The 18,259-nt window shown below is 36.6% G+C and overlaps 2 protein-coding genes across 3 annotated transcripts; both read left to right on the top strand.

Annotated features, from left to right (window-relative positions):
* Positions 1-817: 817 nt before the first annotated feature.
* LOC145582695 (glucose-6-phosphate 1-dehydrogenase, chloroplastic-like) lies at positions 818-7,100 on the top strand. Of its 2 annotated transcripts, none has more exons than XM_081639692.1 (11): positions 818-1,237; positions 1,562-1,797; positions 1,909-2,003; positions 2,123-2,237; positions 3,047-3,252; positions 3,341-3,490; positions 3,580-3,700; positions 3,779-4,008; positions 4,127-4,327; positions 5,662-5,907; positions 6,994-7,100. In XM_081639692.1, exons 1-11 carry the CDS (start codon positions 1,030-1,032, stop codon positions 7,031-7,033), a joined length of 1,848 nt encoding a protein of 615 aa, XP_081495818.1. In that variant the 5' UTR covers positions 818-1,029; the 3' UTR covers positions 7,034-7,100. The 2 variants fall into 2 exon arrangements, with proteins under 2 accessions (XP_081495818.1, XP_081495819.1); XM_081639693.1 differs by lacking the exon at positions 6,994-7,100 and adding an exon at positions 6,012-6,239 and having other exon boundaries at positions 819-1,237.
* Positions 7,101-9,744: 2,644 nt separating this feature from the next.
* On the top strand, positions 9,745-11,493 carry LOC145581608 (transcription factor TCP20-like). Its single transcript, XM_081638620.1, has one exon. The coding sequence runs from the start codon at positions 10,141-10,143 to the stop codon at positions 11,008-11,010; it is 870 nt and encodes a 289-aa protein (XP_081494746.1). The 5' UTR covers positions 9,745-10,140; the 3' UTR covers positions 11,011-11,493.
* The last annotated feature ends 6,766 nt before the right edge of the window (positions 11,494-18,259 follow it).

Below are 18,259 nucleotides of genomic sequence, written 5' to 3'. Positions count from 1 at the left end.
TCCTGAGGATATTCCTCAAGCCATACCCTCAAACCATCAAATTTCACTTTAAATTAGTTTGCAAATCGTGTGGACAAGAGGGAGAGGGGATTTAAAGTTAGAATGACATGTTTTCAAACTTTTTATATTAAATTGTTAAAACTTTTTAAATGACACTTGACATATATACAACGGTTGAGGAGACATTTTACACATCCATCACGTAATATTAGTATTTAACATGACCATCACGTACTAAGTTTTGTTTGATTTGAAACCAAATTTCATAAGAAATTGTCAAAACTAATTAAATGATACGTGAGACACATGCAGAGATTTAGACGACTCTTACATGTCCATCACGTAATATTAAGTATTTGATACATCTGTTATGCATCAAGTTTGTTTTGATTTGAAACTATGTTTTGTAAAATTTTATGAATAATAACTTACATTTGCATAAACTTGCACGAAACCCAATTTCGAATCAAATAAAATTCTTTTTACTTTATTGATTCATTATATGTGATTTTAAATATTTGAACTTTTAAAGCTTTTAACCACCCAATGTAACTTATTTTGCTAGTATCCGGTTTAATAAATGTTCACAATTCACTATCTAATTTGTTACATGTTAAAAATCACCAATTCGCTAATATAACTCGCCTTTTCCGATTTACAGTTCTCGAGGGAGTGAAGGGGAAAGGGGAACGAGAATTAGGTAACACATAGTAAACCCTATTAACCTCCTCATAAGATGATTAGCACATGGATTAAAGGCTAGAGAAATCCTAATTGTCCTCTTATTTTAACTTATGTTGGGTGCACAAGTTGAGCCATCGTCGGTAGGCAGCCCTTGGAGTGTATCAAAGGGTCTCACACTATAACCTCTCGATGATCCCGAAGTTGCCATTTAAACCCCTTCATACCCTTCAATTATCAACATTAAATCCCTTAATTTTAAGTCGCCACTTCTAATTATTGAGCCCAATTTTGTTTTTGTTATATTCAACCTGAAAAAAGAGAAGAAAAAAAATAGTGTTAAAAAAAATGGCAACTTTTTCTTCATCTCATTGCGCATCTTCATCTTCTTCATTCTATTCATCATATTCTTCTTCTTCATCATCAAAATCACGACATGGGGTTCTTGGAATGGTCAAAATTTCTTCGATTTCTAAGCAATCTGCCCAGAAAATCTCTGTATCTAAACAACAAATTAGAACAAATTCAAATTCAAACGCCGTTCTTATGCAAGATGGTTAGCTCCTTCAATCTAATTTATGGTTTTTGCACTAATTCTTAATTGGGTTTCTATAATTTATGGTTTTAGCATTAATTCTTGATTGGGTTTTAATGAAATTATTATTTTTTAGCCCCAATCCTTAATTGGGTATTTCATATATTTGTTGGAATTTAATTTGAATGTTTGCACTTGATTCTTAGATTAAAACATTGATTGTATTTTTTGGGTTTATTTAAGAATAAAATTATGTATTTTTTTTTATATGTGTATATATTTTTGTTAATTCTTATTTTGCACCAGCTAAAAATAGGATTTTTAAAAGTATTTATTTTTGGTTAGGTGCTGTTGCCACAAAAATAATTCCTGTTGAAGGTGAGGATACATCAGTAAAGACATTGAAAGATGGAATATTATCAGCCACATCTTCTCAGGAAAGTAATTATTTGTCTAAGTTTGATGTGAACAAAGATGAGTCAACTGTCAGTATCACTGTTGTTGGGGCCTCTGGAGACCTAGCCAAGAAGAAGATATTTCCTGCACTTTTTGCTCTTTATTATGAAGATTGTTTGCCCAAGGTTTGCATCATATCATTTTTGTTGGACAATATATTATACAGACATATCTTATCATATTTGTTATAAGAACTTTTGTATAGAATTTGTGATGTAGTATGTTTGGTTATGCAGCACTTTACTATATTTGGTTATGCAAGGAGTAAGATGACTGATGATGAACTTAGGACTATGGTTAGCAAGACTCTTACTTGCAGGATTGACAAGAGGTACCAAATCCTATACATGTTTGTTAGTGCTTTTCACTTATGAGTGTTAGGGGGGTTGTATTGCTCGTTTTAGTTTTACGTCGTACTGTCGTAGTTATAAATTGAATTTCGATTGTCAGGGAGAACTGTGGTGAAAAGATGGAGGAGTTTCTAAAGAGATGTTTTTACCAATCTGGTCAGTATGATTCTACAGAAAACTTTGTGGAGCTAGACAAGAAACTCAGGCAACATGAGGTATCATTTATTATGTTGTGCTATATTTCCTTCCATTGCTGAGTTTTCAAAGAGTTTTGTATCCACATGTAAGGATGGCTTTTAAATAGTTGTTTGTTCTGCTGATTGATGAGACTGAGTAGTTTTCTCTTCTCATCGATGACTTAGTTGCTGCCCTTGCTGGTACATTGTATCTTAATTTTTGACAAAGTTAACTTGCTAAAAAAATATGAGCATGATTCAAATTTCAAAATGATTTATTTCATAGATTATATGTGATGTTTGCTTTTGCTTGTAGTTTACTGTAGATAATTTAGGGACATAATTGTGTACACTGACAAATATTAGGGACTGCATGATGTGATCTACTGATAATTACATGTATTCTATGTTCAGTCATGCAAGCAATGCTGGTTAGATTCATGTACTTCAGCTTTGTGAATGTCTTAGGCAGAGCTGCAAAGAAAAATTAAGCACTGGTTGGAATATCTTAAGATTCTAAACATTGTGGTTGATTCGTTTTTTATCTCATGCTATGATACTAATCTTATCTTATGACTTATGGAACCTATTTTATTGTTAATGTAGTGTCCAAACATGAAAAGGATTGATGTGCTGATACTGACATTTGGATTTGTCATGTAAAAGCCTGAAAATTTCATATGGCTAGTAGGTCTCTGTAGAGATTTTACTTATAATAGTGTAGATTTTTTTTTTTAATCGTTTTTAAATAGCAGCCTGCAAGAACCTTGTCAAGAATGTCTACACTATTGTTATGAAGATCACATGTTTAGCCTTTATTTTGACCACAAATACCTTCAATAATGTAGGCTGGGAGGATTGCTAATCGACTCTTCTATTTGTCAATTCCACCAAACATCTTCATAGATGCTGTGAGGTGTGCAAGTTTATCAGCATCCTCTGCAAATGGGTGGACCCGGGTCATTGTAGAGAAACCTTTTGGTCGGGACTCAGAGTCCTCTGCCGCTTTGACTAGTGGACTTAAGCAGTACTTGAATGAAGATCAGATTTTCAGGTGATTGTTTTTGACTGGATTTTAGTGCTGCTCTTACAGTAAAACACATATGACTCAGTGACTGACCTATTGCTTGTTCTGCATACAGGATAGATCATTATCTTGGGAAGGAACTTGTTGAAAACTTATCCGTTCTGCGCTTCTCCAACCTTATCTTTGAACCCTTATGGTCAAGGCAGTATATAAGAAATGTTCAGTTAATATTCTCTGAGGATTTCGGTACTGAAGGGCGTGGAGGGTATTCATCTGTTATTCAGTGACCTTTTTTTAATACATTTTGCATTTGCTATCATGTCCTCAATTTTCTTCCTTTTGGCGGCAATTCAGGTATTTTGATCATTATGGTATAATTAGAGACATAATGCAAAACCATTTGCTACAAATCTTGGCTCTATTTGCCATGGAAACTCCAGTAAGCTTGGATGCAGAAGATATCAGAAATGAAAAGGTTTGCTCAAACTTGCTATTTGGTGCCTTGTAATTTTAGGTCATGTCTGACTGTGTTTAAATTCTCGGCCTCTTATAGGTAAAAGTTCTTCGGTCAATGAGGCCATTGCAACTTGATGATGTGGTAATAGGACAATACAAAAGTCACACTAGAGGAGGAGTCACTTACCCAGGATACACAGAAGACAAGACTGTACCTAAAGACAGCTTAACCCCAACATTTGCTGCAGCTGCCCTGTTTATAGATAATGCAAGATGGGATGGGGTGCCTTTCCTTATGAAGGCTGGAAAAGCGCTTCATAACAGGAGGTATTAGTTCAGAAATTAATACGTAGCTCGGTTCCCAGTCTGATATGTGCAGTGAACAATATATAATTTTTTATTTTTTTTTGAATACTTATGGAAACTCATTGTTTTCTTCCTTCAGCGCTGAGATCAGAGTTCAATTCAGGCATGTACCTGGAAATTTGTATGCCAAAAATTTTGGGTCAAATCTTGATCAATCTACAAATGAACTTGTTATCCGAGTACAACCTGACGAAGCTATTTATTTGAAGATCAATAACAAGGTTCCTGGTTTGGGAATGAGATTAGACCGCAGCACTCTCAATCTTCATTATGCTGCAAGGTATATTAATCACTTGCATTCAGTACATTCATTGGAGATATAATTGTTTGCATCTTGAAAACATTGTAATATTTATCACAATACTTTTAATTCTTGGAACACAAACTCACTAGTTGCATTAAAATCAGGCAAATTTGTCAAAAAACACCTTTTAAAAGCACCATTTTGCGAAAAAAAACCTTTTAAAAGCTTTTTGGTTAAAAAAAACCACGTTCTTTTTTTTTTTTGCGAGAGGAAACCTATTTCCTTAATTATCCTCTAATTAACTTAATAAGACTCTAATTTCCTCCCATTTCTTCTAATTAACCCCTAACCCACCCAATTACTTAATAATTATATTTAATTTATACATAAAAAAAAAAAAAAAAAAAAAAAAAAAACTACCACTCTAACCACCAACCAACCACCCTTCCCCTTCTTCCTCCCTTTGAAGCAACCCCCTCACCCACCGGACCCGCCACCTAGATCCCCCTACCTCCGGCGACCTACCTCCACCACCGGTGGACCATCCCTTTCCCCCTTATCCCCGTTGGCGATCACCACCTCCCTTCGAATTTTTGGATCTTATATACTCATTCAAGTCCAAATCAATTCCAATTTGTTTCCAAATCACCCTAGCATTACATACATACATACATAATCAAAACCAAAACAAGCATCAATTGCAAGACAGATGGACAAAATTAAAAACCCTCAAATCAATTTTCTAGGGTTTTTCAAAATCAAGGAGATGGTTGTTGGGATGTGATTAGGGGGAAAGGGAGGGTCGCCTGGCCGTGGAGGAGGTCGCCGGAGGTGGGGTGATTCGGACAGCGGGTCTGGTAGGGGAGGGGTTGATTCCATGGGTGGAGGAAGGAGTAGTAAGGGGAGGGAGGAAGGGAGAAGGAAGGAGGGGGTGGTGGTTTTTTTATATATATTAATTAAATCTAATTATTTAGTAATTTGGTGGGTTAGAGGTTAATTAGAAGAATTTAGGGTTTAATTAAGTTAATTAGAGGGTAATTAGGGGAATTGGTTTCCTCTCGCAAAAAAAAATGAATGTGGTGGTTTTTTTAACCAAAAAGCTTTTAAAAGGTTTTTTTTTTCTTCTCAAAACGGTGCTTTTAAAAGGTTTTTTTTGACAAATTTGCCTTAAAATCATGTGCTATTGCTTAATTTCTGATATGGTCATCAGTAAATTAAGAGTCCAAAGTTGGGAACTGATTGCTTACTGCTGATACTGATGTTGTGGAATAGCTAATACTTAAGGTCAATAATTGACCTTTGCTTACCACTGATAATGATGTTGTGAAATAGCTAGTACTTACAGCCTATCTTTGACCTTTGTGATGCAGGTATGCAAAAGAGATTCCCGATGCCTACGAGAGGCTTCTACTTGATGCAGTAGAAGGAGAAAGGAGGTTGTTTATCCGCAGTGATGAACTTGATGCTGCTTGGATGCTCTTCACACCGCTTCTGAAAGAGCTAGAGCAGAAGAAAGTTAATCCTGAATATTATCCCTATGGAAGCAGGGGTCCTGTTGGGGCACACTATCTTGCTGCCAGATATAATGTTCGATGGGGCGATCTTGGATTAGAGCAGTGAGTTTTCAATTCTTTTATATATTGCTATAATGGTGATTGGCTGAGAATACATCACTATTTACCCACTAATTCTTGAGGGAACCATTTGCGTGACAAAATAGGATAGTAAAACAGAAGAATTGACACTTCTATGAGAAGGAGCCTCCGATCAGCCTTTGGTCTATCTTTTCTCTGGTCCATGTTGGACGATTTTATTGTGAAATAAATGGTAGACTAGGAATTGGGTTAATTCTTTGTTGTACAAAAGCCTTTGGAAACTTGGCATATTGTACTGTCATTTTAGTATGTTGCAGAATAATTAGATTTATGAAGAAGATGTTGCAAGTATCCAGTGAATGAATATGTCTGGCCCCTATATCCTTGGCCCTAACAGAGAACAAATCATGATAAACCTATCTTAAGGCTAAGCAAAATAATCACTCACGGTTTTTCTTCTGTGTATGCGTCCTTGTTTAGTCAAGAAAACTTCAAAACGAACCTGTTTATGTAGAGCCAAGAATGTCAAAATTGCCTTGAGATTACCTTTTAAAGCCCTTCTATGAGATGGATTTATCATTCCTTGGCACTGAAAATCCCTGCTCTAATTTTCTTGCTACATCATTACTTATATGCTGTAACTTGTCTGTCATTTTTCTGGGCTGGAGCAAAACTATCAATCATTTGGTAGATTTAAGAGGTATACTTGTTATTACTGTAGTTGTCGGACTTGTCACTAAAGCTAAAGTTTATTCTATAAGGTAAGTGAATCGAGATATCTAAGAGCATGGATTGCCTGAGTAAAAAAAAAAAAAAAAAAGACCAGGCAAACAGCTTGCTTAGATAGCATAGGAAGTTGAGAGATGCATGGCCAGTTGTTTCTTTGATTTTGGAATGTAAATACTTTTACCAACTTTTTGAGTGATAACTCTACTGCATATCGTTATGTACGCATTTGGTACGAGGTTATAACTAATAATGGAAGTATGATTTTACTTATCAGTGCTCCTCGCTTTCCCTAATCTTGATAATACTTGTATGTATTCTTCATCAATGCAGAAAGTGTGATACAATCTGAGTTTTTTTTTTTTTTTTTTTTTGGTGAAGGAGAGGGGCAAGCCCTTCACAAGCAAAGCAAAAGATATGAACTAACACAAACCAAACGAAAGAAAAACATAAAAGAAACGAACTACAAATCTAACAGAAATAAACTAGCAGCAAGGCTACGCTTCACCAAAGGAAGGGATCCACCTTGGCCTCGCAACACCCCCCAAGTCTTTCAATAAAACAGCACGAAGGTCACTAGGTACCGCCAGAAACATCACCAGTTTCTCCTCCAAAGAGACCCCAAAATTTGCCAGCTAGTCCGCAGCTCGATTAGCCTCACGATAGCAGGCAAACAATCTGAGTTATGACATACTTTCTCAGTCTTACTAAGATTTTTCCATATCTTTTAGACCCTTTTTGATTGAAGGGATTTGAATGGAAAAGAAAAGAAAGGAAAGGGTTTTAATTATATTTCCATGTTTGGTTGAATTAATAACATGAAAATTTAAAGGAAAGGAAGGGAAGTGGGAGGAAAGTTCCTTTACAAATTTTTAACTTTCCTTACCTCCCAAAATTGGAGAAATTCGACTGGAAAGAGAAAAATAAAAGTAATCCTTCATTAATTTTCTTTCTCTTCCCTTCATTTTCTTTTCGTATCCAAATATTGGAAGATAAAATCACCTTCCTTTCCCTTCTTTTCCTTTCTTTTCCCTTCTCTTCTTTTCTTTTCTTTTACTAATATTGAACCAAACAAACCCTTAATCCACTTTTTAAGAATTAGTTCATTTGAAAGCATGAGAGGTTAAGGTGTGATCTTTATTTAGCAGTGCCATAGTGTGATAGCGCCACATTATTTGCAATGATGAAGGGCGTAAAGTGGCATTATCAAATTTCGACCATGAGATCTCATTCACATGCAGTTTAATGATCAAGCAATCAATCCAGAGATTGAGTTGTTGACTTTCATAACAAATTAAACATAGGCTAAAAAGAATTGTAGGATGCCTAGATTTTTTACAACACCCACCATATTTGTAATTTTGTAATTTTTGTTTCCTCACCTTTCATTCCTTCAGCAACCTTCACATCACCTCTACAAACTCCTACTTGCCACAAGCCTCTATGTTCATATTTTTCTTCTATGGTTCTCACTACTTTTCGATGGCAATCGTGAACGACCACCTCCACTACCAGTCTACCACTCGTTTCACCTATAATGTTGAGGGTAATTCTTTACCGTTTCCTGAAACGATAAACCAAGTGTAAACCATGAAATAAGGACATGCTTCACTCATAAAGTTATGTTAAAAACCAATATGTAATGTATTGTATTGAATAAAAAACTAATTTTGACATCAAGTAATGCTAGTATCATTAATCTAATGAAACTTTTTATACGGACAAGATATATATGAAAAAAAGTTGATTAAAAATAGGTATTTATTCTCGTGTTTTCTACATATTTATTGCTAAATTTGCTTCATAGAACATGTGTGTATAAAATCATGATATTTATTTATACTTTACATTTTTTTAAAGATAAAAGGGGAAAAAGAATTAAAGAGGAAAATAAAAGAGGGAATGTTTGGTTGTGATGATAACAAGAAAAAGAGTGATAATGGAAGCTTAGGAAAGAAGTGAAAATAAAACCTTAACATTTGATAGTTTGATATGTCATCTGTAAGCTTTCTGTAGGTCCTCTATTTGTCTCAACTGAAGGGAACAATCTTGCCTAAGCAAATCCAAATTAAAGAGCCTACCCTCTACCCACTCAATACCAATAAGTTAATTTTGCTGCTTTCAGAAATCAACTTCAGATCTGACACAATTTTATTGCATGAAAACATAGGAAATCAACCTAGCATTCAACATAGACTTGTTAAAGGTTTACGCGTCAACAATTATCAGTTTTTTATGTACACTCGGGTGAATGTGAATATACATACACTCATATTTAGACACGGAGTATATTCAAATTTGTACTTATGATCCACTATGTATTCTTTTAAAAAAAAATCTTACAAGTTTCATTCTAATTTTTCAATAATCATTAATTGAGCAGAATTTTCAGGCCAAATCTAGATAAACCCTGCTTATCTTTGAAAGGTCAGTACACATTTTGTCAATTATGATTGACAGATACTAGAATTAAGACTCATGAACTGCATGGAGGCATGGAGCTCTACTTGATTGTCATTCATTTCCACCAATCTAATTAAAAGAAAAGGCTTTAAAAAAAAATTAAAAAAAAAAAAAGTAAAAAATTGGCACTTTGTAGATTTTTTTAATTTGTCACTAATTTGTTGTCTTGTGTGGCAATTTACTTTAGACACTGCTAATTAACATGTGGGAGTGGACATAATTATCTAACATTTGAATAAAGTTAAAGAGTAATCTTAATTATTTATTTATTTGTATTTCAATTATTAACTTGTAGCCAAACTAAAATATGTACTCTATATTATACAAAGTACTTATTAATTTCCCAAAAGATCAATTTTTATTACTCATCTACTTTATTTGATTAAAGCTTAACCAAATCGATTGTATGATTAAATTTGAATGATCAGGCTGAAAAAATTACAAGTAAAATAAATATTTAATATTTTCTCATATATATGATAGAAGAGAACGATTATTCAACATTAAACAACTTAACTTTGTAATTTATCTACGTATCAACTCATCACTTCATCACTTGAAGCGAAAAAAATTTCATATTAAGAATTACAATCTATTAGTCACTTCGAAAGTGCAAATTTCAAACTTTTCATCAATGATGTTGCAACTTTCCACATTCCTGCCCTAAAATCCAAAACTGATGTCAACTTATTGTTACACAAATCTGTCCTGTGTAATTAAAACCATTATAAGTTTGTTACATGAGTGATTGAGAAAAAAGATACTTCTCTCTCTCTCTCCCTCCCTCCATTTCATGAGGGGGTTAAAATTGCAACTTCACAAGGAAAGTCACTTCAAATTTCAAAACAAGACACAAAGCAAATACTGATTGGTTTGAACACACATACACACTCACACACAAAACACAGTAGAAAATTTTGAAGAAACTGCCTTCCTTGACAAATACCCACCTCTTTTCCTTCTTTCTTCAATCAATCTTCTCAAAAAACAACAGCAATTTCCTTATTTTCTCCCTCCTTAACTTAAGAAAATAAGGCTTAAAAACCCATCAAAAACCCTCTTTCTATGCAGCCATATCCCCAAGAAAAAATGCCCACTTTCCTAAATCATCAACAACAATCAACAAATCCTTATTTAGAGATGAAAGAATCTCAAATAATAATCCCAAATTCCAACCAAAACCAAATTATTAGTACTAATCATGAAGACAACAACAACAATAATTCAATCACCAAAAAACAAAACCCACCAAAACGAAAATCAAACAAAGACAGGCATAAGAAGGTTGATGGCAGAGGAAGAAGAATTAGGATGCCTGCTCTTTGTGCTGCTAGAATCTTCCAATTGACTAAAGAATTAGGCCATAAATCTGATGGCGAAACGATCCAATGGCTACTACAGCATTCAGAGCAAGCGATTATTGCAGCAACTGGAACTGGAACTATACCAGCATCTTTCACATCAACTTCAGGGTCCTCTGTTTCAGAACAGAGGACCTCTGTTTCTTCTGGCATTGTTTCTGGATTTTCTGGGGGTTTAAGTTTGATTGATGAAAATTTTGGACGAACCCATTTTCAAACTGGATCATGGGGATATGGGTCTGGTTCGGTTCATGTACCGGACCCGGGTTTTTCGAGTTCGAGCTCGAGTTTGATGAGGGAGAATTTGGAGTGTAGGCCTAAAATGGGAGTTCATCAAACAATGGGAATGTCAAATTTGAATATGGGGTTTATGAATTTTGGTCAACAACAACATCAAGGGAGGGATAGTTTGGAGCTTGGTTTATCACAAGATAATGTTAATTTTGGTGTATTGAATTATGGTGCATTTAATCAAATGTATCAACAATTTAGGCAGGGCAGAGAAGAAGCTGGTTTTAGCTGTGATCAACACGAGAAATTTCTTGATGATGGTGGTTCTCAATGTTCAAGATAAATCCTTGCAGAGATCATAACTTTTTCTTCTTCTTTTTTTTTTCTTTCTTTTTTTTAATTGGTGAGTTTTATTGATCCAGGTTAGTGTGAAAACAACAAGTTAATCTTGTGTCATCAATGTAAGAATTTTTTTATTTTTCTATCATGGAAAACTCTTTTTCCCCCTTTTTGGGTTAGAGGTTCTTAATTTTGTAAGTGGAAGAGGAAAATGAGGTAGAAGTTTGAACTTTACAGATTTGATTTTTTTTTTTTCCTTTAATTTTTGAATTAGGCCAGTTTGATGTACTGTACTAGATAGGGTAAGAATTAAAGTAAGATGTGTGTAATATAGTGAGGTACAAGTACTTGTATGTGATGAATTTGAAATGTTGAACAAAAATGGAAATTGTAGTGGTTTGAAGTTTTGAACTTTGGAGGAAATTCTTGATTTGGGGTTCATGAAATTCAGTGATACCTTGTTAATGTTGGTAAAGTTATGCTGACCATATGAGTTGTTCACTCTTAGATTCTAATTGGTTCTTTTTTGAAATGATCAAATTCTCATTGTTTAGCAAGTAGTATTGACACCCAAAAAGAGAGAGAGAGAATCTGTTAACACCATTTTTACTTTACCCTTATGAGTTAAGTGTGCATTTAATTTTCCTTAAGTTAAAAGTAAGTCATTAATTATATTGATTGTGTTAATTAATCAGATGAAACCATTGTAAGAGCTCTCACACAGTCACACCTAGAGTTGACGATGAGTAACAGTTGTCAACGAGTGATTTAGTGAGGACACAAGTCACACGATAACAAATTACATACTATACGACACAATATTGTGTATATTGGATCATACATTGTGCCTTTGATTTTACAGGCGGACAAACATTAGCACAAACTTCTACATAACAAAGTAAGAATAATGTGTTTGGTCATGGTGTTATACGGCATGGCCAACGGAGTCCTCGTGCCAAATGTTGCCAAGAATTTTAAATTAGGTGCCAGGTGGCATGGCGATCAGGAAAAACGGAATTATAAATGGTTACTCGCAATGGTTTCCTATCAGCTACATGTCTACATGATACTCCGTAATGGTTTACTAAGCTACATGTATATAGGATATCGTTGGGCCATCTAAACCAGACCACCTGAGTGTTTCTGATTGGGCCAATTCTACAAACTTGGATCAGTTGTAGGCCCACAATCTGTCTATTATGTTGAATGGATTATGGAATAGTTTAGGCCCATAAGGCCAAAGGCAGACAGACCCATAATTATTGTGGTGCTAGTTAATAGTTATGATCTTAAATAGTCCAAACTAGAGTGAATTATGTCTCCAAACACGTTTTCTCAAGATTATTTTGGATGATCAAGTATCGTTTATTTATGGTCTGAATAGCTACACCAAGTTGATAGAATGTTGGTTGTTAATAGGCTTGGAAAATACACATGAACCTCTAGTCATCCTAGAAGGCTTCGTGACAGCCTCTGAAAGTACATTCTTATAGGTCCTAGGCATTATGTATGGGTTTTAGGATGGACTGAATCGCTTTGATCTTTTAGATGACTAATATTAATCCGGGATGAGAATGACCTTGGAAAGCTTAATCAAGAATTCAAGAGCATCGACGACAAATTTCTTTCAACAAGAGTAGCTTATGACACTTAGGGGGTGTTTGGCAATTGGCTTTTTGCTTAGCTTTTGGCTTTTGACTTTTTAGTTTGGTCAAACAACTAAAGAATATGTTTGGTAGTTGGCTTTTTTGTTGGCTTTTAAGCTAGCTTTTCCGCCAAAAGCCAAAAGCTAATAAGAGTAGCTTTTTCTATTGGCTTTTGACTTATTGGCCCACTTTATCACTAATAAACAACTAACAATCATTAATAATTTTACCAAACACTTTTGTAAACAACCGGCTTAAACAATAACTTAAAAAGCCAACCCATACAGCTAATTAAACAAGCTAACAGCCAACCGCCAATTGCCAAACAACCCCTTAGTGGTCGAGAAAATATATACCGGAATTTGGATCCAGTATCATTCACGGCTCTTTGTACTTTGTAGGTGACTCATTGTTAATGCTCTGCTACAATACTAGGAGCACTTATCACAATACACAAGCAAGCTACCCAAATGACGACTTATATATACTATTTGATTAAATTTAATCTTTAAGATTGATATTAGAAGTATCATTAATCATCAAACGTTGAAAAAATAATAAATAAATAAATAAATAAAAATATCATACGTAGTACTCCGTACAAACTTATTAATATTGTAGGACAATTTTAAAGCGATTTTACGCATACTCGTATAATACTGCCTCTGCCTATAGTTTAATACAGCCGTGTAAAAGCAGGTACAATTAGTGCAAAGAGAGGTCATCATCAACTGCTAACTACTACGTATATCACATTTCATTCCTAACAACCAAGCACGTACTCGATCTACATATGATTCACATGGAAAATAGTTGCTGTATCTTACAATCAACACTAATAAGCATAAAGCGTACTGTACTAATTGCACGACCAAGACATTATAGGTATGTGACGAACTTACGATGCATATATTGACATATTGTTGCTGGTAGCGTTACGTACACATCAATGTAGTAGGCTCCATCAATTTTTGTTTGGAGAAATATAGATGAGGCCAGGGTTAGTGTTAATAATTGATCGAGACAAATCAAGTATGTACGTATTACATAATCATAGACATAATTCATGCACGGCGATGAAGTAAAGAGTGTAATTAAAATACCTACTAACCCGTTGCACGAAGTAATTAATAAGATCATCAATAAATATTTTGACATGAAATTAGGATTGAATTCCTAATTAATATGAACAGATCGAATCCGGAATGGTACAGATACTCAATTCACCATGACGAAGTTGAGAATGTTAGTACATTATTGTACGTTGTACTGTGTTGTACACCCTACTTGCACGTTGTGGTTGAACTAGCTAGTTACAATGTCATTTAAAGCTACGGAGTACGTTTTAATGTTGCCATGAAAAGTAATTTTCTTTTGGAATTTCTTTGTTATCTTTTAATTTCTACTACACATAAAAATTCAGCTTGTCTTTACCTTTTCTAGCTATCCTCACATTCATTCAAGTTTGAAGAAGTACGGAGTACTATAATAAGAAGACCGATCTTACATTGATATCAAATGGAACTAGTTTTTAGCATAGGTTCGAATAATGCTGAGTTACAGCATTAATTCCACGATTGAAATCCTTTTTTATATCTAATTTTGGCAGAATGACATATAATATGGTGATAACTTATTGACTAATACCTTTCGTTTTTAAATTTAAGATTGTAGGTTCAAATCTTGTATAATCTATATTTTTAAGCACGTGAAATGAAGACTCGATTACTTGAGAAGGGTGCCACGTGACATGTAGGCTTGTTTATGAACGTCTTTTAATATATAGTATAGATTTGGAAGTATGTATTGATCTATACAATGCGATTTTATATAGCCTTACGTTTCTAAGCTAGTCTGTGTTACTTTGCAACACTTTTTCATACGACTCAACATTTAACTCCTCACAACGGCCACAATATATAATACGAAGTATAATCCTATTTTCAATATTACTCATACTCTTCATTAAATGTCGATAATACATGTCGGATTCTTCTCCCAAATAAGTACGGAAATTCAATCACTTTCATTTTTTTTGCTAATATTTTCGAAAATTTAACAAAAACAATTGAAGTGGGACTCTCCTACTTGTGATTGAATTTCCGTACTTATTTGGGAGAACAATTGGAGTGGGACTTTTTATAGAACTAGGAGAGTCCACGCGCACGATATAGTTAGCCATACATCGTGGGGAGTTATTTATTTAAACCTCTAAGTTTACAAACTTTTAGTTGCTGTTGCATTAGGAAGAATGTCAAAAAAAAAAAAAAAAAAAAAAGCTCCATTCCATTATAGTCCACTGAAATTGTTATAAATAAGGATCTTATTTTGTTCACATAAGATTTCTCTCAAAATGTTTCTACTAAGGGGTCGCCTGGATTGGGGGGAATGGGGGAGGAAAAAAATACAAGAGCAATAAATCTGGAAATAAAAATGGGTTTGGCATTAGGGAAATTAATAAAGAGGGTAAATAATTCCCCTCAAAATGGGGGTAACTGTTACCTAGGCCCCCCTAAAGTAACTTTTTCCTCCCCAAAAAATTTCCCAACCTACTACTCTCACATGCCTCCTCTGCCGTCCTTCCCATCTCCCTCCTCTGGTCTTCTCTCCTGTTCATCTTTTTCACCTCCATTTTTGCTTATACCTTTTTCTATACTCATCTCTAGATTCTCTCTCCTCTATTTCTAGTTGTTGCTTATTCTTGATTTCTTCTTCCATAATTATTACATCAGTATTTTTGCCATACTATGAAAAATGAAATTTCACCCCCTGTATTTTTCCCTCGGTAAATTTAGCCCCCTTAAATATTATCCTCTTAATTATTACATGGAATCCAGGCATGCCCTAAGGAAGCATAAGCTGGTTTTAAGGGAAAAAAAAGGAAGCATAATGCCACGTGCTGACTGATCCCTTAGTCTTGTGCACGCGCGCCCACTAACTTCCTTCCCCAAGGTTGCTAGTCAAGGCTTACCCCGAGTAATGCTTATAGCAAGTAAAACAACGAAAGCTAAAGTAAGTGAGTAAGTAAGCACAAGAGAGAATAAGTTTAAGAGAACTTGTATTGCTTGAGAGAGAGTGTTTACAAATGCTTGGATGGATTGCAAAATGAAGGGAAGGTCCCTATTTATAGGCCTTCTAGGTGACTAGAATGTTCTACTCTAGATCCTTCTAACCTCCTCAATTGGAGGGTCCTAGAAGCTAACTTTTCTAGAGCCTTCTATACATTTCTGATTTCCTACTCATATGTACATCTTTCCGGAGTATTTCACACTACTCTAGAGATTACAAGTATGTACAAGAGCAACGTAGAAACTTCTAGAAGCTTCCGGACGCATCCCGAGTCTCCTAGCATATTCTAGGAGGTTCCGGTCTTCTCCTTGAAAATCTGGCTGAACCATTGTGTTCCTTGGGTCCAAAAACGGTGGACCACCAAGTTTGGGCTCATTTGGATTCCATTTGGTCTCCCAAATGACCCATTATTGTGTTACTGTCAAGGTGGTGTTCATTAGTATTCCAGCAGGGGTGCTAAATAAAGCTCTATAGGGGGAAGGTGCTCACTAGCACCCATGGGCATCTCCCTTGGCCCAAGTTGTTGCCTACTGCCCATACGACCACGTTGACACTATCAAGGGTGTGGGACATGAGTCGTGACATGCTCCCCCACCCAAGTCTTGACGACCTCGTCAAGGCCGTCCCTCGAACTCGGATATCTTGTCCCGTAATTGCCAAAGGTCCTCTTTCTCCCATGTTGCCTCGCTGTTCGGGAGCCCTTTCCAACGGACAAGATACTCATTATAGCTTGGCACACCTCTTTTCCTAATGGCCCTCTTGGCCTCAATGACCTCGATGTCCCGATCAAACGAAATCACTACCGCTGTTGGTGCTCGGTGTGACTCACCCCTCGATGGATCTTCCTTGCCTTCATGATAGGGTTTGAGAATACTTACATGGAACACCGGGTGAATTTTAAGCTTCGGTGGTAGCTCAAGCTTATAAGAAACCTTCCCAACCTTCTTAATCACCGGGAAAGGTCCTTCGTACTTCCGCACAAGGCCCTTGTGCACTTTGCGGAAGACTTTAAATTGCTGAGGTAGCAGCTTGACCATGACCAAGTCGCCCTCCATGAACTTCAATGGGCGTCTATGCTTGTCTGCCCACTTCTTCATCTTCTTGGCGGCTTTGTCAAGATATGCCTTCGTGATATCCATTTGCTCGCGCCACCCCTTGGCTAGCTTGTAGGCTGCGGGGCTGCTACCTGTGTAGCCCGATGCAACGGCTTGTGGCGTCAAGGGTTGTTGGCCCATGACTATCTCGAAAGGACTTTGCTGTGTTGCCTCGGAATTTTGTAAATTGAATGAGAATTGGGCTATGTCCATGAACTTTGCCCAATCTCGCTGATTGGCACCCACATAGTGCCTTAGGTATAACTCAAGCAAAGCATTCACCCTTTCCGTTTGCCCATCTGATTGCGGGTGAAAGCTCGTTGAGAAATGAAGTCCCGACCCAAGGAGCTTAAACAACTCCGTCCAAAACTTGGCGGTGAACCTTGGGTCCCTGTCACTGATTATACTCCGCGGTAAGCCCCAATATTTCACCACATGCTTGAAGAACAGCTTGGCGGCTTGCTCCGCGGTGCAATCCTTTGGTGCCGGGATAAAAGTGCCATATTTGGAGAAGCGATCCACGACCACCATTATTGAGCCGCACCCATCTGACTTTGGCAAGGCTGATATGAAATCCATTGAGACGCTTTCCCAAGGCCTCTCCGGAACTGGTAATGGTTGCAATAGTCCTGCCGGCACTCGTTGCTCCACCTTGTCTTGTGGACACACAAGACAAGTCTTGACATAGGCCTCAATATCATCCCGCATATGAGGCCAGTAATAGATCTCCTCCAAGAGCGCCATGGTGCCTTGGATGCCTGGGTGTCCCGCCCATAGAGAATCATGGCACTCCTTCAGCACATCGCACCTAAGTTTGTCCCACTTAGGCACGTAGATACGCCTACCGACAGTGTAGAGTACCCCGTTCTCTACCCAAAACCGTCGGGCCTTTCCATCCTTGGCCAAATCAACGAGCCCTTTGGCCATTGAATCATGCTTCAACCCATCCTTGATCCGTCCAAGGATGTTTCTAGCGACACTGCTAGTACTAGCAAAGATAGCCTTTCGGCTAAGAGCATCATCAACAACATTGACCCTTCCTGGCTTGTACTCCATAACATAGTCAAAATCGGCCAGGAAGTATTGCCACCGAGCTTGCTTGGGGCTGAGCTTCTTCTGATTTTGGAAATAGCTTGTTGCAACGTTGTCGGTATAAATGATAAACCGACTCCCAAGCAAGTAGTGCCTCCAAATGCGCAAGCAATGGATGATAGCCGTCATCTCTTTATCATGTACCGGGTATCTCTTCTCGGTATCATTGAGCTTGCGTGATTCATAGGCGATGGGATGCCCCTCTTGCATTAGCACACCTCCAATGGCAAAATCGGAGGCATCCGTATGAAGCTCGAATGGCTTGTTGTAGTCGGGCAATGCCAATACGGGCTCATTGGTGACTACTTTCTTCAAAGGCCCTTTGACACTCCTCACTCCAACACCATTGTAC

This window comes from Chenopodium album, chromosome 15, assembly GCF_948465745.1.
Source record: "Chenopodium album chromosome 15, dcCheAlbu1.1, whole genome shotgun sequence".
Lineage (NCBI taxonomy): Eukaryota > Viridiplantae > Streptophyta > Magnoliopsida > Caryophyllales > Amaranthaceae > Chenopodium > Chenopodium album.
The sequence above is the reverse complement of the archived record's forward strand: the minus strand, read 5'-3'. Positions and strand labels throughout refer to the sequence as shown.

What these genes read in the sequence shown, in the direction of transcription:
- LOC145582695 (XM_081639692.1), top strand. Translation starts at nt 1,030, where the DNA reads ATGGCAACTTTTTCTTCATCTCATTGCGCATCTTCATCTTCTTCATTC. An exon ending in AATGAAGATCAGATTTTCAG is followed by an intron (nt 3,253 to 3,340) that starts GTGATTGTTTTT and finishes TTCTGCATACAG; the next exon opens with GATAGATCATTATCTTGGGA. An exon ending in AAGATATCAGAAATGAAAAG is followed by an intron (nt 3,701 to 3,778) that starts GTTTGCTCAAAC and finishes GGCCTCTTATAG; the next exon opens with GTAAAAGTTCTTCGGTCAAT.
- LOC145581608 (XM_081638620.1), top strand. Translation starts at nt 10,141, where the DNA reads ATGCAGCCATATCCCCAAGAAAAAATGCCCACTTTCCTAAATCATCAA.